The following is a 21,776-nucleotide window of genomic DNA, read 5'->3' as shown; positions in this document are numbered from 1 at the left end:
GAACTGTGATTACAGACCCAGGGCAGGATCAGGAAACATGAGAGAAGCACATGTGTGGAGACTAGACCAACCACCCTCGTGATCTGTGACCTGTGACTTCCCCTCACCTTCTCCTCTGTCCTCTGACTGTTGGGATTCAGGTCCCCATCACCAGATCCATCATGGTGATAAATTTGTCCTTCATTCTCACAAGTACTTTACTAAAGAGTAAGTGTTAGCAAACAGGGTTCCAGACTAGGAAAGGACAGGTGCTTGTGGATGGGACTGCTCATTAACCAGGCAGGACCAACTTCTACCTGGGCTTGAAACACCCCAGTGGGACAAGAAATCTCAGACCACACCCCTTCCCTACCTGAGTGCTTCTTCCTCCAGATCACAACTCCAGCCACTACAGCTCCAAGGAGAACCAGGCCAATAATGATGCCCACAATGGGGATGGTGGATGCAGGAGGCGGCTCTGGGAAGGGAAGGAAACCCTGACCCTGTTGAAGGTCTCCAGAAGGGCTCCTGATTTCCCTGAGAAGAGGCTCTGAGCCCACGGCTCCCTCCTTACCCCATCTCAGGGTCACAGGCTCAGGCAGGCCCTCATGCTGCACACGGCATATGTATCTCTGCTCCTCTCCAGAAGGCACCACCACAGCCACCCACTTCTGGAAGGTCCCATCCCCTGCAGGCCTGGTCTCCACAAGCTCTGTGTCCTGGGTCACGTTCTCCCCATCACGCTGCCAGGTCAGGGTGATCTCCGCAGGGTAGAAGCCCAGGACCCAGCACCTCAGGGTGACCTCATGGTCAGAGATGGGGTTGTGGGTCACATGTGTCTTTGGGGGATCTAAGGAGAAGGATCAGAAAATTCAGGAATTTTGCATCCGTTTGGGCCACTGAAGCAGCACTCATGTGACCATCCTGAGAATGCACAGGACAACTGGAGTGAGGCAAGGGATCACAAAACCCAGACACCAGCCTGGACACAGGAACCTGAAATAAGCTCCAGTCCTTGGAAACTTCTGGAATTAGAGTGAGTCAGCCCAGGGTAGGAGGCAGGTCTCTGAAGAGGAGTAAAGGGATTTCTGGTCCTGACCAGGGCGGAGGCGAAATGACTCAGAAAACCTGGTCACACCTCAAACACGGTTAGGGTGTGGGGCCTAGAACAAGGCCTGAGAGACAGAGTCCCAGAGCTGCTGCCAGAGCCAAAGGGAACCGCTTGTCAGTTATTTCAGAGATAGCTTCCTCTTCTATTCCTGGAAAGACTGGACCTCTTAACGTCCCTGAGATAAAGGCAAGCCCTCTGAGGAGTCACTCTTTGGCACTGGATCTGAAAACCCTGGTGGACTCAGTCTCCCGACCCATGGGCTGGGCACATTCAGGTGTTGATCCCATTTCCCTCCTGTCTCTGCGGGATGGCAGGCTCAGCCCAAGGGGAGATCAGGGGTCCCCACCGCCCCTCCGACCTGCGCGCTGCAGCGTCTCCTTCCCAATCTCCAGGTATCTGAGGAGACACCCCAGGCACGTGCCCTCCAGGTAGTTCCTGAAGCGCTCTGCCACACCGGCCGCCTCCCACGTGCGCTGGGTGATCTGAGCCGCCGCGTCCGCCGCGGTCCAGGAGCGCAGGTCCTCGTTCAGGGCGATGTAATCAGCGCCATCGTAGCCTTCCTGCCAGTACCCGCGGAGGAGGCGCCCGTCCGGCCCCACGTCGCAGCCATACATCCTCTGGAGAGTGTGAGACCCTGACCCGACACCGAGGTCAGCCACGCCCACTCGGCCCCGCCCCCGCCCCGCCCCCCCGCAGAGATTAAACCTAAACTGAAAATGGAATCGCAGAAAAGTCCCCGCCAGCTCTTCCCGGGTCGGGGGCCGCGCGGGTCCCGCAGCCTCGGGGTGAATCTCGGACCCGGAGACTCGGGGAGACCCCAGCCCGTCAGTGGGCATGGGGGGTCGGGACCCGGGCCCGGGCCCGCGTCGCTCACCGGCCTCGCTGTGGTTGTAGTAGCCGCGCAGGGTGTTCAGGTTCACTCGGAAATTCCGTGCGGTGCCCTTGATGCTCTGCGTCTGCTGCTCCCAATACTCCGGCCCCTCCTGCTCCATCCACGGCGCCCGCGGCTCCATCCTCGGACTCGCGGCGTCGCTGTCGAACCCCACGAACTGCGTGTCGTCCACGTAGCCGACGGCGATGAAGCGGGGCTCCCCGCGGCCGGGCCGGGACACGGCGGTGTAGAAATACCTCATGGAGTGGGAGCCTGGGGGCGGGGAGGGGCTGAGACCCGGCCGACACTCCTCCCGGCGCGGGTCCCGGGTCGGAGGGTGATGGGGTCATGAGACAGAAAAGGGGCGGCGGACGGAGAAGCGCGGGGACTTGGGGCGGGAAGGCGGAGGGACAAGAGAAGGGAGGACTCAGGATATTTGAGGCCCAGGTCGGGGGTCTGGGCCTGGGTCCGCGGTGACACGCCTTCCCCGGGAGTCCTGCGACCCCGTCGCGCGGTCCCCTCGCTCCGCCCCCCGCAGAGGCCTTTTCCTCCCGACCCCGCACTCACCAGCCCAGGTCTCTGTCAGGGTCAGGGCCCCCGAAAGCAGCAAGAGGAGGGTTCCGGGTACCATGACCCTTATTCTTAGGATCTGAGGAGAATCTGAGCCCCGGAGGGTGGTGGAGACTTTATAACCAGGAACGACAGACACGCTGATGGGCTTCCCTAGAAACCGGACACGCAATGGGAGTGACAACTGGGGTCGCGTCATGAGTCTCCAGGCAGGAGGAGCTGACACAGGTTGTGAGAGGGAGAAGTGAATCTCAGGGAGAAGGGGAATCCCCAACACTGAGCTTCCCCGCCCCAGACTCCGCCCTCGGAGCTGGGACGCTGAGAGCCACGTCCGGGGACCTGGGACTTTGTCCTGACCCCTCTCCTCCTGCACCGAGAGCTCTTTGTCACACTATCTCTCTGAGTCCTGGCCCAGGGGCTGTCTGAGGAAACCAGGGAGAGACCCCCAGGCTGGGCTCAGCCCCTTTTCCTCCTCTTACTGGAATCCCTCTCCCTGAAATGGACTCGCTGCCTCCCACCCCTCACCTCTCCCCTGGACTCTTCTAGAAGAAAACTCACCCCCAGGGAACTTGATGCCAGAGAATGAGCTCGCCCTGGGAATGGAGGTGGAGGGACTGGTTTTCTCTTTAAACCTGGAGGAGTTGTGCCTGAAAACAGCAGATAGAGGTTCTCATGGAGACCAGATTCCTCTTTGTTTATTACCCACAGTGGGTAACACGATCTTGAAAACCCTGAACATCAGGAATCTAATCTGTAAAGCAGTGATTTCGGCCGCTTCGTACAGAAATGTCTCTGCACAGCCCAGCAATCAGACTCACAAAGCTCCTGTTACTTTCCAGTCAGTATATCTGTGACTCCAGGTTGTTGTATTTCAAAATGATCTTCATTCCCTCGTTTCTCCCTGTGAGTCCCTGAAATGTCCTCAGTACAAAGAGGCACAGTTTGTTACTGTGGGTAATTTTCTCAAAGTTGCAAGTGTTCCTGCAGTCAGAATGCCATTCACCAGAGCCCCTGCACTGCCTCTTTTTATGAGTTCTTCACATCTGAGCAGTGTGAATATTTTATTGGGACACTTATTTTTTAAACAGATTAACATAAGAGGCATTAGTGTTTAGGCAGCCCCACAGAATATAGTAAACACCAAATGCAAAGGCTACCCTGCTGGGCTTGTAGATATATTTACCAAAGATCCATGAAACAATACGTATGTTGAAGTCTGAGGATTCCACTGCTTTAGAATTCTTTCCCTCTGCTTCTTTTCCTACGCCTGTTTCTCCAGCTCTTCTCTCTGTCCCTCTCACCCCTTTTCCCCCCTTAGTCTCCACCACCCTCTCAGGCCTAAACTGTGGCACCTGCCACCCATGGACTATTCTCCCCACAGGAGTCAGGGATCCTGCTAGTGTGAGTCAGGATGCGTCATTTCTTCACTAAAACACCCCAATGGCTCCGTCTCACTCTTGGGAAGCCTCTAGAATGTAAGACACATGAGCACAGGGGCTTTGGGCTGTTCAGGTCAAAGCTGTATCCGCAGCATATACAGCCATTCTTGTACATAGTAGGGATTAAATTAGCTGTCGTTGAATAAATTAATATGATTGTATTAAAATTTAATTCTGTTCTTCAAAATGATAAAATGAAAAGTAGAAAAAAATTTGGAAAGATTTTATTTTATGGGACTACCATGCTTATCAGTTCATAAATTCATTCCACTGGAAAAAGTGCTATACGCTTATCTGTTGCACAGTGAGCTTGCGTATTAGTTTCTGTTACTGTGTAACAAAACCACGACTTAGTGGTTCAAAACAACACCCACTTATTTGCTTACAATTCCTTAGTCAGAAATCCATGCGTGGTGTGTGTGGGTTCTCTGTTCAGGGTCTCACAAAGCTGTGTTCTCATCTTGAGCTCAGGATCCTGCTCTAAGCTTATACAGAGCTTGTTAGCGGAACTCACTTTTTTCCAGTTGTAGGGCTGAGGACCCTCTTTCCTTGACAACTGTCAGCGAGGAGCCAGAGCAGGACTGCTCCCAACACCTACTGGTCACCAGCATTCTTTGCCAGGTGGCCTCCATGTTCAAAGCCCACAATGGAGAAAATCCCTCACGTTGAATCTCTCTCACCTTTGAATCTGTTTGCTCAGGAAGAACCCAGTGCTTTTAAGGGCTCACCTGATTAGGACAGTCCCACCCAGGACAATCCCCTTGTCTTATGATCAACTGATTTGAGATGTTAGTTACATCTGCAAAATCCCTTCTCAGCAGCATCTATCTTAGTGTTTGGTTGGATAACTGGGGGGAAGGAGAGTAACCAGAAGGAGGTTGCTGTGGACCACCATGGAATCAGCCCAGCACAGCCTGGTTATTCCTTTGTGTTTCATTGGGTCATGGTTGGAAATTGAAGTTCAAATAAATAGATTGTTGTGAATGGTAATAAAATGCACCCTGTTTATTAACCAGAGAAATTCTTCTTAAATCTTAAAACCAAATGATGGGTTTAATATTTAATACAGTCGTCCCGCTTATCCACAAGGATACCTTCCAAGACCCCCAGTGGATGCCTGAAACCGGGGATAGTATCAACCCCTATATACTGTGTTTTTTCCTATGCATACTTTTGTATTTTGGGGCCATTATGAAGTAAAACAAGGTTTACTTGAACACAGGCACTATGATACCAGGACAGTTGATCTGATAACTGAGACAGCTACTAAGTGAGTAATGGGCGGATAGCATACACAGCGTGGATACACTGGACAGAGGGATGATTCACATCCCAGGCAGGACAGAGCAGGATGCTGCAAGATGTCATCAAGCTACTCAAAATGGCATGCAATTTAAAACTTATGAGCAGTTTATTTCTGGAATTTTCCATTTAATATTTTCAGACCACAGTTGACAGCAGGTAACTGAAACCGTGGAAAGCAAAAGCGCAGATAAGAGGGAACTAGTGTAATTAATTTAGAGCAAGCAAAAGTTAAAGTGCAATAATTCACTCTCTCTTTGGACTGAGTATGAGTTATGTACTGCAGGATAAGAAATTACCCAAAATTTAGCAGCTCAAAACAACAAACAGATATTATCTCCCAGAATTTCCCAGGGTCAGCAATCCAGGAGAGGTTTACCTGGGTGCTTCTGGCTCAGGGCCTCTCTCAAGGTGGAGAGAGGCTGGGACATTCCCATGAAACATGGCTCACTCATGGCTGGTGGAACAGGACTCAGTTCCTTGCTGGATTTTCCCAGGAGGCCTCAATTCCTAGCCATGTCGACTTTTCCACAAGGTGGCTGATGACTACATAGCTTGCTTCTCTCAAAGCAAGTAATCCAAGAGAGAGAGCAACCAAGATGGAAGCTACCAAGTATTTGATGTCCTAGACCCAGAGTCACACGTCATTCCATCAGCCTTACTCTACCAGTTAGCAATGAGTCATTAAGTGCAGCCCACACTCAAAAGGAGGGAATTAAGCTCCACCTCTAGAAGGGAGGAGTATCAAAGAATTTACATACATGTTAATACCAACATTTAAATTAGGTATTGTTTCAGAATTTTGTAAATCAATACTTCTTTTATCTGATTTTTTTTTTTAGTACTTTCCATTTCTCTTTTGGAAAATAATGATTAAAAGTTTGACACAGAGAAAGGAGCTACAACAATATTTGTAAGTTTTTCTTCCAAATACCTTTAATAATAGTGTTCCCTTCAATAAGCTCCAACAAAGTTGCGAACATATAGTAGTTACACCAAATACTGTACTTCTGAGAAGTGAGTGCCGTAATAATAACACCTTTAAAATAATAAATATCTTTGTTTTCCTTTAGAAGTTCCACACTTAGTTTAAGAATGTCAAAAATATTGGTTAAAATACCGATTTTCTTACTCAAGATCATATTCAAATATAGTTTCCTAATGAAATTGCTTTTCATTTAGAAAAATGTGAATCTCATACCTCAGTCTGTACACCTAGCTTAGCATCAGGACAACAATGTTGGTGGGATGCAGTAGGCAGGAATGCTTAACTCCAATCTGGGAACGAGGTTTTCTAAACACCGGCTGTTCAGTTGGCATCCTATAAGAAATTTAACATCTTTCCCTGTGTTTTGGAATGAGATTTGATACAAGTGATTTGGACACCAACGTCCTTCTAAAAAGCGCCGTTCATATGTGCCTCTAATTTTTTTTTAAAGCAGCTCCATTGTGTTTTCCATTCACATTTCTTTCTATTCTGTCACTGGTTGGGTATCCCTTTATAAGGTTTTCCGGTTTAGTTTATATTGATCAACAATGTGCTTTTCCATTTCTGTAAAAGTAGTTAATTTAGTTCTATGTGAGGTTAAATGTAACACATCAAATCCTTCTCAAGATAGAATTACATTGACATCATATTGGACACAGTAGACCAGAAAATCTACAGAGATGCCAGTGAGCAAAAGATCAAATGGCCTATTTCTAGCTGGTGCTGATTTTTTATGGCATCTTGGCCCTCTCTCTCAACATGGCTCATAATGTTGGCTGTGGCTTTGTTCCAATGTGGGTGTTCTTGCTAAGGATCCTTTCAATCAATTTTGGTGTTTTCTTTTCTCTTGCATTTTTAAAAAATTAATCAGAAATGGTTCCCAAGCTGCCATTTGAAAAATGCCAGTTTACAGATCTATGACCAGACAAATACCTGGGCGCCCATCAGTGCTGTAAGAAACAGAAGCTGTGAAGCCACTGTCACCGTCTCCCCAATCCCATCCTCCAGATGTAACCTCTACCCTGACCCTCGTGTTTACTATTCCCGAGTTTCTCTAAAGATTTTACAATAAGTGTACATATCCCCAAACCTAATAGTGTTTAGTTTTGCCTGGTTTTGAACTGCCTGTAGTGAACTCGGACTGCATGGACTCTTCATGACTCAGATTTACGTAGGAGAGTTATCCCTCGTGTGAGGCTGTCATTCATCTATTTTTACTGCTGAAGTTTTACATTTTATGATTATAGCAGAATTTTGTTATTTTCCTTTGCTGCATATTGTGTTATTCCAGTTTTTGCTGTAAACATTAGTGAACGTGTCTCCTGGGGCACAAACACAAGCAATTCCCCAGAGTGTATGATGATGAGTAAAATTGCTGGATTATATGGGGTGTGTACTTTAACCACAAGAGATAATGCTAATTTGATTTCCAAAGTGCTTGTGCCAATTTAACTTTTATGTGGAATGTAAGAGTTCACCCTGCTAATGTGATTGTTCTGAAAATAAAAAGCTCAGCTGAAGAGGAGGAATTAAATGTTGAAAGTGAGGAAGATGGCGCTGTGACCAGACATTGAACTCGCCTCCTCCCACAAACACAACCAGGTTACAACAATTTTAGGAAGAATCACCCTGGATTGAAAACTGAAAACTGGATAAAAAGAACCCCCACAACAAGGGACAGTCCTGACGAAAGGAGAAGAGGCAGAGCGGAGCTTCTCAGCTGGCCAGGCGGGAGCCAACCTAAAGTACGAGCCCTCCCTGGAGGAGTGAGGTCCGGAGCAGGGGCAATACTGCTATAACCATCCTTCGGACTCAGCCCAACTGAGAGGGAGGGTCTTACTGTCTGGCTTTGCTGGCTATTAACTGCAACGAGGACACCTCCGAAAAGCTATCGGCCGAAAGCCGAAAAGATCCAGGTCTTAAAGGGCCCACGCACAAACTGACTCATTGCGGCAACCTAAAATCACCAGAGAGAAGGCTGACTGTCCTTTGGTGAAATGAGACTCACCTGGTGGGATCTGGGGGCATCTTGGTGAGAGGAGGATCCTCTCCAGAGACTGAGACATTGGTGGGGGCCGTTGTTCTGAGCTGGTCCAGGGGTGCTGATACAGACACCGGTGGGGGCCATTGAGGTGCGTCCCTTGGGCTGTTAGCCCAGGGGTCTGCCACACCCACTAGAGCACAGATTTAATCCAGTTCAGCCAGGGCAGGCAACCCGCCCTAGGGACTGGCCCCACCTAACAGCAAGCCCTCAGGCTACTTTTCAGCCTGCATTGACTGAATGCCTTGATCCTCTACAGGCAGGCAAAGGTGTCTGCCTCTGTGGGGTAGGGCTTGTGTGAGGACCTGGTCAACAGTGTGGGGCATTGGGGCAGAGGTGGGGGCCTCCGCAGTGTGGCGGTGGGGTACGCTCCAGGGGGTTGAGAAGTGTGCACGGACCAGGACTGTGCTGACAGTGTATGTGGTCCAGAGTGGGGTGAGGCTTATCAGCGGCAGAAGGCTTGTGTTTCACAAATAGCCATAAAAAGGATCAGCCCCACCTTCCAAAGCCTGAAACAACTGAGTGCCTCCATGCCAAGGGCTAGCCCTACTTAGCTGCACTCCTAAGAGAACTGACATCAGCCTTATTGGCCTCAGGCCTATCACAACTGTTCGCCCCGAGCCTGACAACCAGCTACACTGGGTACCAACCCAATTAAGAGGACAATTGCAATAAGAGTGTGCTAATAGGCGGGACCAAGATGGCGTAGTGAGTGGTCTTCTTTGTCTCTCCCCCATCGAATCTACAACTAATTGAACATTCACTGATTAACAAAGGATATCCAGATAGCATCTCAAGATGCCTAAGAGTCTCGTACTACTATACATTGGAAGCCGGACGGACTTCCCCCTGGGAGGAGGTGGAAATAGGTGAAAACTCTCCGACCCCCGACCCCCAGACAGCCTAGTTCCTGCAGGAGGCTCTCTTCCAGCGGACTCCCCCATAGCATCATCACACACGAAGGGTGGGAGTGTGCACTCACCAGCGGAGTGACGGTGGAAACAGGTGACAACAACCCTACTCAAGCCCCCCGTGATTACATCTAAGCCCAGGGGGAATCCCCAGGCTCCCGCACCCACCAGCAGGGAAGGCCTCCGCTTGCCATTAGCAGGGAGGCCCCACCCAGAATCGAGAACAAGGGGAAGCTTCTGGCAGGCAGATTCCCCGGCATGGCACCAGACCGCAAGCTGCTGCTGGGCCCACAGTCTCCAGCACACGGGTCAGTGCAGGGGGTGTCCGGACTTCCCGTGGATGTGCTTGGGGACACGGTGGGAGCTCCAGCGCCCGGCTCTGCAGCCTGGGGGGAGGCTCCGGGGTCCCGCATCTCCCTGGCAGGGAAAGCCTCTGCTCGCCATTAGCAGGGAGGCCCCATCCAGAATCCAGAACAAAGGGAAGCTCCTGGCGGGCAGATTACCTGGCATGGCACCAGACCGCAAGCTGCTGCTGGGCCCACGGTCTCCGGCACACGGGTCGGTGCAGGGGGCACCCGGACTTCCTGTGGACGTGCTTGGGGCTGGGTGGAGCTCCAACACCCCGCTCTGTGGCCTGGGGGCTGCTCCAGGGTCCCACACCCCCCCAGCACGGAGGTCCTCTGCTCCCCATTGGCAGAGAGGCCCCACCCAGCATTTGGAGCACCAGGAAGCTTCCTAGAGCAGAATTCCCCACAAAGCAGCAGCTTACAAGCCACCGCCAGGCCCACAGACTCTGGCCGTGTCCCAGACGAGGCAAGGAGCTCCCAGAGATCCTGTGAGAGTGGAGTGGGGCAGAGTGGAGCTCTGGTGAAACAACTACATTGCCCAGGGTTGAACTCCAGGTTCCTACAGCAGCCTCAGCGAAAGCCTCTGCACAGCACTAGTGGAGAGGTCCCAACTGGCAATCGCAAGGTGGGAAGGCCCTGGGGCAAAAGTAGCACAGCTAGGTGAGCTAACGACAGACTGCAGAAGATACCCATAGCTCTGCTGGGACCTATAGTGGACAAGTGTGATCTTGTGGGCTCTGTTAGGGACAAAGCGGCGATTATAGGTGATCTTACTCCTGGCTGCTGGGAAAGCCCACAACACCGCTGCAGACCACAAGGAGGGAGTGCGTCTAAGTGGGCTGCAACAGTAGGCACCAGCAGCCCGAGGTCCCCTTGCGATTGCCCCCACAACTGACGAGGGACCCTACAGGACCACTGTGACTACGAGGAGGGGTCCAGGTCCAGTCAGTAACAGCTGACAGGGTTCCTGGTTGGTGCAGTCTAAACAGCTGCCCCCAACCACACACCAGTCGCAACAAGTGGAAGCAGCGACTAAACTCTATCCCTATGCGGAGGCACAAATCCACGCCATCAAGCAGTATGAAAAAATATATTAAATCTCCAGAACAGAAGGAAAATGATAAGCACCCAGAAAACAATCCCAAAGACAATGAAATCTATAACCTAAATGGCGATGATTTCAAAACTGCCATTATTAAAAAACTCAACGAGTTAAAAGAGAATTCAGATAGACAACTCAATGAGATCAAGAGCTATGTCACAAAAAAGCTTAACACTATAAAGAAGAACCAATTAGAAATACTGGAGATGAAGAACACAATGGAGGAGATTAAGAAAAATCTGGACTCTCTGAACAGTACGGTTGATAATATGGAGGACAGAATTAGCAATTTGGAGGATAGGAATATAGAAATGCTGCAGACAGAGGAGGAGAGAGAACTAAGACTAAAAAGAAATGAAGAAACTCTCCGAGAATTATCCGACTCAATTAGGAGATGCAACATAAGCATTATAGGTATACCAGAGGGAGAAGAGAAGAAGGGGGCAGAAGGCCTGTTCAAAGAAATAATAGCTGAGAACTTTCCAAACTTGGGAAGAGAGATGGAACTTCATGTGACAGAAGCCAATAGATCTCCAAACTTTATTAATGCAAGAAGACCAAGCCCCAGGCATATAGTAGTGAAACAAGCAAAAGTCAACAACAAAGAGAAAATACTAAGGGCAGCCAGGCAGAAGAAAATAACTTACAAAGGAAACCCCATAAGGCTATCAGCAGATTTCTCAGGAGAGACCTTACAGGCTAGAAGAGATTGGAATGAAATATTCAAAACTTTGAAGGACAAAAACCTGCAGCCAAGAATACTCCACCCAGCGAAAATATCCTTCAAATATGATGGAGAAATAAAAACTTTCCCAGATAAACAAAAGTTAAGAGAGTTCAACGCCACAAAACCTCCTCTTCAAGAAATGCTCAGGAAGAACCTCATTCCTAAAAAATCAAAAAAAGGAAAGGGGTCACAAAATCCAGAACAAGGGAGATAAGCAGAAGGACAATAACACAAAGTAACAGCTCTCCATCAGGACAAAATGCAAAAGAACCAGAAAACAAGTGATAAAATGGCAACAGTAGGCCCCACGTTTCAATAATCACTCTAAACGTGAATAGATTGAACTCTCCAATCAAAAGGCACAGAGCGGCAGGATGGATCAAAGGACAAGATCCAACAATATGCTGCCTCCAGGAAACACACCTCAGCCCCAAAGACAAACATAGACTCAAAGTAAAGGGATGGAAGACAATACTCCAAGCTAATAATGAACAAAAGAAAGCAGGTGTTGCCATACTTATATCAGACAAAGTAGACTTCAAAGCAAAACAGATAAAGAAAGACAAAGAGGGGCAGTATATAATGATAAAAGGGACACTCCACCAAGATGAGATAACACTTATAAATATATAGGCACCTAACACAGGAGCACCACAATTCATAAAGAAACTATTAACAAAACTAAAAGGAGACATCAACAGCAGTACAATAATAGGAGGGGACCTCAACAACCCATTAACACCAATGGACAGATCATCCAGACAGAAAACCAACAAGGAAATTATAGAATTAAATGAAAAATTAGATCAGATGGACCTAATAGATATATATAGGACACTTCATCTAAAAACAGCAGGTTACACATTCTTCTCAAGCGTGCATGGAACATTCTCAAGGATAGACCATATCTTGGGAAACAAAGCAAGCATCAATAAGTTCAAGAGGGTTGAAATAATACCAAGCATCTTTTCTGATCATAATGCTATGAAACTAGAAATCAACTACAAGAATAAAGCTGGGAAAGGGCCAAAAATGTGGAGACTAAACAACATGCTACTGAACAAACAAAGGATTATTGAAGAAATTAAAGAAGAAATCAAACATTATCTGGAGACAAATGAAAATAAAAACACACCATACTAAATGACTTGGGACGCAGCAAAGGCAGTCCTAAGACGGAAATTCATTGCAATACAGGCTCACCTCAATGAGCAAGAAAAATCTTACATAACCAACCTCAAACGACACCTAACTGAATTAGAAAAAGAAGAACAAACAAAGCCAAAAGTCAGTAGAAGGAGGGAAATGATAAAAATTAGAGCAGAAATAAATGATATTGAAACAAAAAAGACAGTAGAAAGGATCAATGAAACAAAGAGTTGGTTCTTTGAAACAATTAACAAAATCGACAAACCCTTAGCCAGACTCACTGAAAAAAAAGAGAGAAGTCTCAAATAAATAAAATTAGAAACAAGAGAGAAGAAATCACTACAGATACCGAAGAAATACAAAGGATCATAAGAGAATACTATGAAAAACTATATGCCAACAAATTGAACAACCTAGAAGAAATGGATAAATTCCTAAACTCATACAACCTACCCAAACTGAATCAGGAAGAAATAGAGAATCTGAATAGATCAATCACAAGTAAAGAAATAGAAACAGTAATCAAAAACCTACCCAAAAATAAGAGTCCAGGACCAGACAGCTTCTCTGGAGAATTCTACCAAACATTCAAAGAAGATTTAATACCTATCCTTCTCAAACTATTCCAGAAAATAGAGGAAGATGGAGTACTCCCTAATGCATTCTATGAAACCAACATCACCCTGATCCCCAAACCTGACAAGGACAACACAAAGAAGGAAAACTACAGGCCAATGTCACTGATGAACATAGATGCAAAAATCCTCAACAAAACTTTGGCAAACCAAATACGGCAATATATCAAAAAGATTATACACCATGATCAAGTGGGATTTATACCAGGGACACAGGGATGGTTCAACATCCACAAGTCAATCAATATGATTCACTACCTTAACAAAATGAGAAACAAAAACCACATGATCATCTCAATAGATGCAGAGAAAGCATTAGACAAGATCCAACATTCATTTATGATAAAAACCCTCAATAAAATAGGTATAGAGGGAAAGTACCTCAACATAATAAAGACCATATATGGCAAACCCACAGCCAACATCATACTCAACGGACAAAAACTGAAACCCATCCCTCTCAGACCAGGAACAAGACAAGGGTGCCCACTTTCACCACTCTTATTCAACATAGTACTGGAGGTTTTGGCCAGAGCAACTCGGCAGGAAAAAGAAATAAAAGGAATCCAAATAGGCAATGAAGAAGTAAAACTCTTGCTGTTTGCAGACGACATGATCTCATATATAGAAAACCCCAAAGAATCCATAGAAAAACTATTAGAAATAATCAACAACTACAGCAACGTTGCAGGGTATAAAATCAACATACATAAATCAGTAGCATTTCTATATGCTAACAATGAACTAACAGAAAAAGATCTCAAGAACTCAATCCCATTCACGATGGCAACAAAAAGAATGAAATACCTTGGGATAAATTTAACCAAGGAAGTGAAAGATCTATACAATGAAAACTACAAGACCTTCTTGAAAGAAATCGACGACGACATAAAGAGATGGAAAGACATTCCATGCACATGGATTGGAAGAATAAACATAGTTAAAATGTCCATACTACCTAAAGCAATCTACAGATTCAATGCTATCCCAATCAGAACTCCAATGTCATTCTTTACAGAAATTGAACAAAGAATCCTAAAATTCATATGGGGCAACAAAAGACCCCGAATTGCTAAAGCAATCCTGAGAAAGAAGAACAAAGCTGGAGGCATCACAATCCCTGACTTCAAAACATACTACAAAGCTACAGTAATCAAAACAGCATGGTACTGGTACAAAAAGAGATGCACAGATCAATGGAACAGAATTGAAAGCCCAGAAATAAAACGACACATCTATGGACAGCTAATCTTTGACAAAGGAGCTGAGGGCCTACAATGGAGGAAAGAAAGTCTCTTCAACAAATGCTGCTGGGAAAACTGGACAGCCACATGTAAAAGAATGAAAATCAACCATTCTTTTTCACTATTTACTAAAATAAACTCAAAATGGATCAAAGACCTAAAGATTAGGCCTGAAACAATAAGTCTTCTAGAAGAGAATATCAGCAGTACACTCTTTGACATCAGCTTCAAAAGAATCTTTTCGGACACTGTAACCCCTCACATGAGGGGAACAATAGAAAGAATAAACAAATGGGACTTCATCAGACTAAAGAGCTTCTTCAAGGCAAGGGAAAACAGGATTGAAACAAAAAAACAGCCCACTAATTGGGAAAAAATATTCACAAGTTATTCATCCGACAAAGGGTTAATCTCCATAATATACAAAGAACTCACACAACTCAGCAATAAAAAATCAAACAACCCAATTACAAAATGGGTAGGGGACATGAACAGACACTTTTCCAAAGAAGATATACGGATGGCCAATAGACACATGAAAAGATGCTCATCATCACTAATCATCAGGGAAATGCATATCAAAACTACACTAAGATATCACCTTACACCTGTTAGAATAGCAAAAATATCCAAAACCAAGAGTGACAAATGTTGGAGAGGCTGTGGAGAAAAGGGAACCCTCATACACTGCTGGTGGGAATGCAAACTGGTGCAGCCACTATGGAAAACAGTATGGAGATTCCTCAAAAAGTTAAGAATAGAAATACCTTATGACCCAGCCATCCCACTACTGGGTATCTATCCTAAGAACCTGAAATAAGCAATTCCAAAAGTTCCATGCACCCCTATGTTCATCGCAGCATTATTCACAATAGCCAAGTCATGGAACCAACCTAAGTGCCCAGCAACTGATGCTTGGATAAAGAAGATGGGGTATATATATACAATGGAATACTACTCAGCCATAAAAAAGGACAAAGTCGTCCCATTCACAACAACATAGATAGACCTTGAGGGTATTATGTTGAGTGAAATAAGCCAGACAGAGAAAGATGAACTCTGTATGACTCCACTCATAGGTGGTAGTTAACATATGGACAAAGAGAAGTGATCAGTGGTTGCCAGGGGGGAGGGCACTAGGGGTGAAGTGGTGTACCTATAACATGACTAATAATGATGTACAACTGTAATTTCACAAGGATGTTAACTTTCATAACCTTAATAAAAAAAAAATTTTTTTAATTAAAAAAAACAAAGTTGAAAGTGGGGCCAGCCCCCAGTGGCCTGATGACTGAGTTTGGCATGTTCTGCTTCAGTGGCCTGGGGTGGGTTCCTGGTATGGACCTACACGATGAGTCTGTCAGGGACCATGCTGTGGTGGCAGCTCACATACAAAACAGAGGAAGATTCTTGACAGAAAATTTTTTATTTTTTCATTTATCCTCAGGAAGATTTGCCCTGAGCTAACATCTGTCACCAATCTTCCTCTATTTTGTACATGAGCCACCACCACAGCATGGCCACTGACAGACTAGTGGTGTAGGTCTGTGCCGGGAACCAAACCCAGGCCACCGAAGCAGAGTGCACCAAACTCAGCCACTCGGCCACCAGGGCTGACCCAATAAAACATTAAAAACAGAGGGGCTGGCCCCGTGGCCGAGTGGTTAAGTTTGCGCGCTCCGTTGCAGGCGGCCCAGTGTTTCGTCGGTTCGAATCCTGGGCACGGACATGGCACTGCTCGTCAGACCACACTGAGGCGGCGTCCCACATGCCACAACTAGAGGAACCCACAACGAAGAATACACAACTATGTACCGGGGGGCTTTGGGGAGAAAAAAGAAAAAATAAAATCTTTAAAAAAAAAAAAAAACATTAAAAACAGAAATAAGTTGGAAGCAACTGCTTTGGCTGCAGAATCACCTAGGCATTTTTTCAGATTCTATTAATAACCTTATTTACTTTTATTCCATGTATGTTGGCATTATACTTTTAGCATATAGGTCCAGGTAATTCCTTTCAGCATAACCACATGGTGTTGTTTCATATGTTTGAATTCTTCCATAATAAAAAGGAAAAAAGGAGGAGGAAGAGAGACAAGAAGAAAAGACAAAAGAAAAGAGGGAACAGGGGAGGAATTGGAAATAGCAAAGACAGAGGACATTTCCGAGGAAATCAAAGGATGTAGACTAATAGAAATTAAGGGAGAGTTATTAGTTATCTATTGCTGTGCTACAAACTACTCCAGAATTTAGTGACTTAAAACAATAAGTATCTTTTACCTGAAAGAGATAATACAAAGACAAGCAAAAGAGAGCAGATAAAGAGAGGAATTTACAAGACGGAATAAGTAATGGGTTGTTGGTTTACAGATGAAAATGATTTTGTTAGTCCAGCCCTCCAAGAAGCAGACACCAAGATGGGATTAAACACAGCAATATTTTATTAGAAGAAACACCCAGCAGAGAATATGGAGAGGGAGCCAGAAAATGCTGGGAGAGGCAGAAGATCGAGATGCAAGTCTGATCCCAAGTGATGGTCAGAAGGAGAGAGGGTTTGTTGGACTATCCTAGACCACTGGGCAATCTCAGTGAATGGAGCAAGGCCGCAGGGGCTCCTCAGCCGCATTCAGCTCTCAGAGGAGCCCCATGTCTCCCAGCAGTAGCTTGCCTTAGTGTCCCTGCTGTGACTAGTCATTCTGGAAACAGCCCATGGGAAGCAGGGCCTCTGTGCAAATGCTGCCTTGGATTTCAGAGCCCAGGAGGGGGGCTTTTGTGGCTTTCCTGGGGGATGTGACCTAAAACCTCCTACCTGAGGGATATGGGCTCGTGGAACTCAAACCCTTCTCAGGCTGGGGTGCTGCCCGAGTTCAGTCCAGTTACAGCAGAGGGAGAACCAGGAGATGCCAAAGTCTATCACTCGGGTTCCACAGGTATTCCTCCCGCCCCAATGTTTGACACAGCCCCACCCTCCTGTGGATCAGGGTCCATTACTTCTCCCTCCAGAAGATGTGACTGCTCTCCTCCCCTGCTGGTCTTGTAAGTGAGCATGAGTGAGGCCATCTTGTTATGCTAAATGGCCCCAGCCCCTCCTCTGTGTGACTACTCCCTGCTCTGCATGTACTCTAAACAAATTCACAGGCTCTCCTCATTCATGGCCTCCACTTACATACGTACTCCCCAATAGCTTCATAAATTAAAACTTTGTTCTCTCCTGCCTGAAGAAAACCCCTTCATTACTGCCCATTTCCCCTATTTAACTGCCTCCAGATTCTGGACTCTTTGAAGACATTAATTACCTTCTTCTGCTTTGCTGGCTAATCTAATCTAATTAAAGTTCATTTCTCAATCCCTAACTCGTTGCGATTAATTGGCTCAGACTGTGGTGAGCAGAGTGGGCCCATTGCTTAGTATCAATTCTGGAGACTCAGATGGGACCCTAGCCTCTGCCTGTGGTTAGTCAACGTGGAGGAGGTGGTTTTGGGATTTTTCCCTGGGGCTGTCTGGTGGCTTTTGCTTTCTCTTTTTTTCCACCTGGGTAATTCCCCATGTGGCTTCCTCACTTGCCAACTGCCTCTAACACTTCAGTGATCCGGAAACCAAGGAATTGATGGTAACATTTCTCTGCTGTGGATAGCATGGCCTTACTCCAGAATCCCAGCTGCCAGCATGTGATTCTTCCACTGGGATTTGCCTTTAGCTCCACACGGCATCTTTTCCAGCAATGACACCTCCAACACCATCGGGTCTGATGGATGGTGACTGATTACACCACAGCCTGGAACTGCTGCAGTGTCCTTTCATGTCCAAGCCCCACTCAGAGCTGGCATCCTTCTACATCACCCAGAACATGACCACACAATATAACCAGGTGTGGAATGTGTTGTTAGAACCCAAAATAGGCCTACCAGGCAGTGTGCTTCCTTCTTTGCAGTGAGGATGCAAGATGCACCGATTGACTTTGACTTTGGAGGGGGCATCCCTGCATGCCCCTAACCACTGGACCTCTAGAACTGAACTGAGGCAGCCACTCCCTGAGTCTCCGTCAGGTTTATCTTCCACTCTCTGGAGTGCACGAGTTTCACCGAGGCCTCCAGCATACTTTCCACCTATTGCTCATCCATCCCAATCAACACGAGGTTATCAATGAAATGAACTAACGTGATATTCTATGTGATGTCCAGGAGGTCCAGATCTCTTAAGACAATATTGTAGAGGAATGGAGAGTTAAAAGAGCCCTGAGGCAAACCATAAATAAATGTTGCTCCTTCGATGCTAATCATTCCACCTCCACATTTCCAGCAGGAATGAAAAAGAGCAGACCCACCAAATCTATAGCCACATACCATGTGCCTGAGTCCTTACTAACCTGCTCTAGCAGTGACATCACATCCAGCAGAGCAGCAGCATCAGGACCACTACTTGGTTGAGTCTGAAGTAGCTCATGCATCCTTTAGAGCACATCAGGTTCCTGTAGGGACAGATTGCTGAACTACCTGGAGATAATACCACCATGGCCCCTGCATCCATCAGGTCTCTAGTGGTGGTGGTGCTAACCCCTACAATACCTTCAAAACCTCCACAATATCTGCCCAGGGACACAGTATGGTTTCTGATTTGACAGGGATGGGGCCAGTTTCAGAATTTTTCTTGGTCTTCAGCACAAAGACAGACCTTACTCCACAGACCAGGGACCCAGGGTGGAGGTTACTCCAGCTCCCAAGCATATCAATGCCAATTGTGCACTCGTGGAAGGGGGGATGATTGCTGGGTGGGTCCGTGGACCCAGGGGTCTCACTATGAGCCACACTTTGTCCAGGCCTCCATTTATTACCTGGCCTCTATAGGTCCCACTGTAACGGGGGACATGATTGATGCTGTAGGTATCAATGCAATTTCTGGGGCAATATATGATAAATACATGATAAAATAATAGTGTTTCCAGACCTTAGGCCACCCTGTAAGGAGATGAGTAGGAGAGATGGACGTCAGAGAGTGGGAAGCATGAAATGGAGATTATGGAAGGGCTGGGTTATTGGCAATGACAAGGTCTAGGAGGTACAAGGGAGTGGGGGCCCAGGGAGAGCAGAGTAGAAGGTCATGGAGGAGAAGAGTTCAAGGAACTGAGAGGCCAGGGAGTGAGAGCATCCTCTCTGCTGTGTGGTTTCTATTGCTGCCATAAAAATTCCCACAGACCTAGTGGCTTTAATCAACGCCCATTTATTATCTCACAGTTACATAGGTCGCCAATCTGACGTGTTCTCACTGAGCTAAGATCAAGGTGTCAGCTGATCTGTGCTCTTTACTGGGAGCTCTGGAAGAATCCACTTCCAAGCTGGTTTAGGTTGTTCTCTCATTTCACTTCATTGCAGATGTAAGGCTGAGGTCCTCATTTCCTTGCTGGCTGTCAGCTGGAGCCGCCCTTAGCCCATAGAGGATCTCTTCAGTCCTCCAACATAGGCCCCTACAGCACACCAGTCTTTCTCCCACTTGAGACCTCTCTGATTTCCCCTCTACCACGTCTCCTCTATGGCATCCCTCTGATTTCAGCCAGAGAAAATTCTTGTCTTTTAAGGACTCATGTCATTTGTTTGGGCCCATCCACATACTCCACAATAATCTTCCTACCAAGATAATCCCTCTCTTTTAAGGTCCTTAAACTTAATTTGCTGTTGTTAGTGCCATCAAGTTGGGCTGACTCCTAGCAACCCTGCATACAGCAGAGCAGAACCCTGCCTGGTCTTTTTGAGCCATCCTCTCACCTTCTGGTGCTGTAGTACACAATGTTCACACTGCTATTCATAGGGTTTTCATGGCCAGTTTTTTTCAGAAGTGAGTGGCCATGTCCTTCTTCTTAGTCTGTCTTAGTCTGGAAGCTCTGCTGAAACCTGTCTACCATGGGTGACCCTGCTGGTATTTGAAATGCTGGTGGCATAGCTTTCAGCATCACAGCAACATGCAGCTGCCACCATGTGACAACCGACAGACGGGTGGTGTGGTTCCCTGAGCGGGAAATGAACTTGCGCTATCACACAGAGCACCGAGTCTTAACCACTAGACCACCAGGGCTGGCTTAGCCTTAATTACATTGACAAAATCCCTTTTGAGATGTAAGGCAACCCATTCATAAATTCCAAGGATTACGGCATGGACAGCTTTGGGCACCGCTATTCAGCTTACCACATCTCATGTTGATACCACCAAGGATCAAGGCAATAGCACTGCTGGAGACAGTGACAGTGAGCCAGGACCTAAGGGTGGAGGGATGAGGGGAATGGTCTGGAAGTCCACAGGGAACACATACAGTGAGGGGATTGGGGGCGCTGATCTGATGACAGAAGATTCACATCTGAAGATGTTAGGAAAAGAGGGAGGAACAAAGGTCTGAGAGCAGCAATGAGGAGCAAGGACCACACTCATCTCCAGGTCCAGGGATACAAGGTCTGTGGGAGAGGAAATACCTCATGGGAGAGGACTCCAGAGGGAGCTGTGTCCTTAGGGATACCCAGGTTTCTGTCAGAGCTGAGACATGAAGGGAACATCGTGAGAGAGGTCTTTGGAGATTTTGCTGATCATGGGCTGAGAACTGCAGGGGCCGCAGTGGACAGGTTTCAGGAGTTGGTGAGGGGGTGTGAGAGGAGACAGAATAGGGGTGTGCAGAGCCTTGTGGAGGTGAGAGTGAAGGATATTTGGGGGACCAGGAGTGACTGACACAAACAGAGAAAAGGACATAGTGATATTAGTCCTGGTGGATTCAAGGCAGATGATGGGGGTGAGTCCGTGAGAGATGAAGGTGAGGAGGAGCAGCGGTTTGGGGCTCTCACTTGGACTCTGTCGATGGAGATAAGGAGGCTCGGGGTGATTGGGTCTTGCTTCTAGTCTATGGACCATTTCTTAACACCCTGATTATGGGACGGAGCGCCTGAAGGAGAGGAGGAGGGGCCTAGAGGATGGGCATATGTTCACTCTTCGCCCTGAGGGAGGCGAGTGTGCTCACACCTGGTCTCAGGTATGCCTGACACCTGCTGTTGGAGATGTGACTTCTGGGGCACCACCTGTGACCCCTGGCACAGGGGTCCCTCTTCTGTCCTACTAGGGGAGACAGAAAGCCTAGGGCAGCTGTGCTCCTAGTCTCAATAGTCCCAATGTGCATATCCACACTATGAAATATTATGTAGACACTGAGATGTTCTCAAATAGGAGGTGATTTTATTCACAAAAGTGAGAAATAGGCAGCAGAAGAAAATGTTTCCACTTTTCAGTTTCCTGGAGTGTTGACATCAAGGGGCTGAGAGAGGAGGTGCAGACAGGAGAAAGAAACCTCAGAGATGGCGCAAGCGACACGGAGCTCTCCTCTTCTCCAA

The 21,776-nt window shown here is 46.9% G+C and overlaps 1 protein-coding gene across 29 annotated transcripts in view; it reads right to left on the bottom strand.

The window, feature by feature from the left end:
• The window catches only part of LOC106825028 (class I histocompatibility antigen, Gogo-B*0101 alpha chain), a 192,503-nt gene that overhangs the window by 47,314 nt on the left and 123,413 nt on the right, over nt 1-21,776 (bottom strand). For 25 of the 29 annotated variants that reach the window (XR_011505067.1, XR_011505066.1, XR_011505062.1 and 22 more), the window contains exons 2-5: nt 1,965-2,234; nt 1,449-1,724; nt 554-829; nt 353-457 (exon numbers count right to left, since the gene is read on the bottom strand). Coding sequence is in view for 1 of the 29 variants with exons in the window: in XM_070515283.1 (XP_070371384.1) it covers nt 353-457; nt 554-829; nt 1,449-1,724; nt 1,965-2,234 (927 nt within the window). In the remaining 28 variants the exon portion in view is untranslated. Of the gene's footprint in view, nt 1-352; nt 458-553; nt 830-1,448; nt 1,725-1,964; nt 2,235-2,528; nt 2,750-21,776 lie in introns of those variants that run through there. The other 4 variants (XR_011505071.1, XR_011505068.1, XR_011505069.1 and 1 more) reach the window with 1 other exon arrangement.

The sequence above is a fragment of the Equus asinus genome, chromosome 8 (genome assembly GCF_041296235.1).
Source record: "Equus asinus isolate D_3611 breed Donkey chromosome 8, EquAss-T2T_v2, whole genome shotgun sequence".
Taxonomy (NCBI): Eukaryota; Metazoa; Chordata; class Mammalia; order Perissodactyla; family Equidae; genus Equus; species Equus asinus.
Note: the sequence above shows the minus strand (reverse complement) of the source record. Positions and strands in the feature narration are given on the sequence as shown.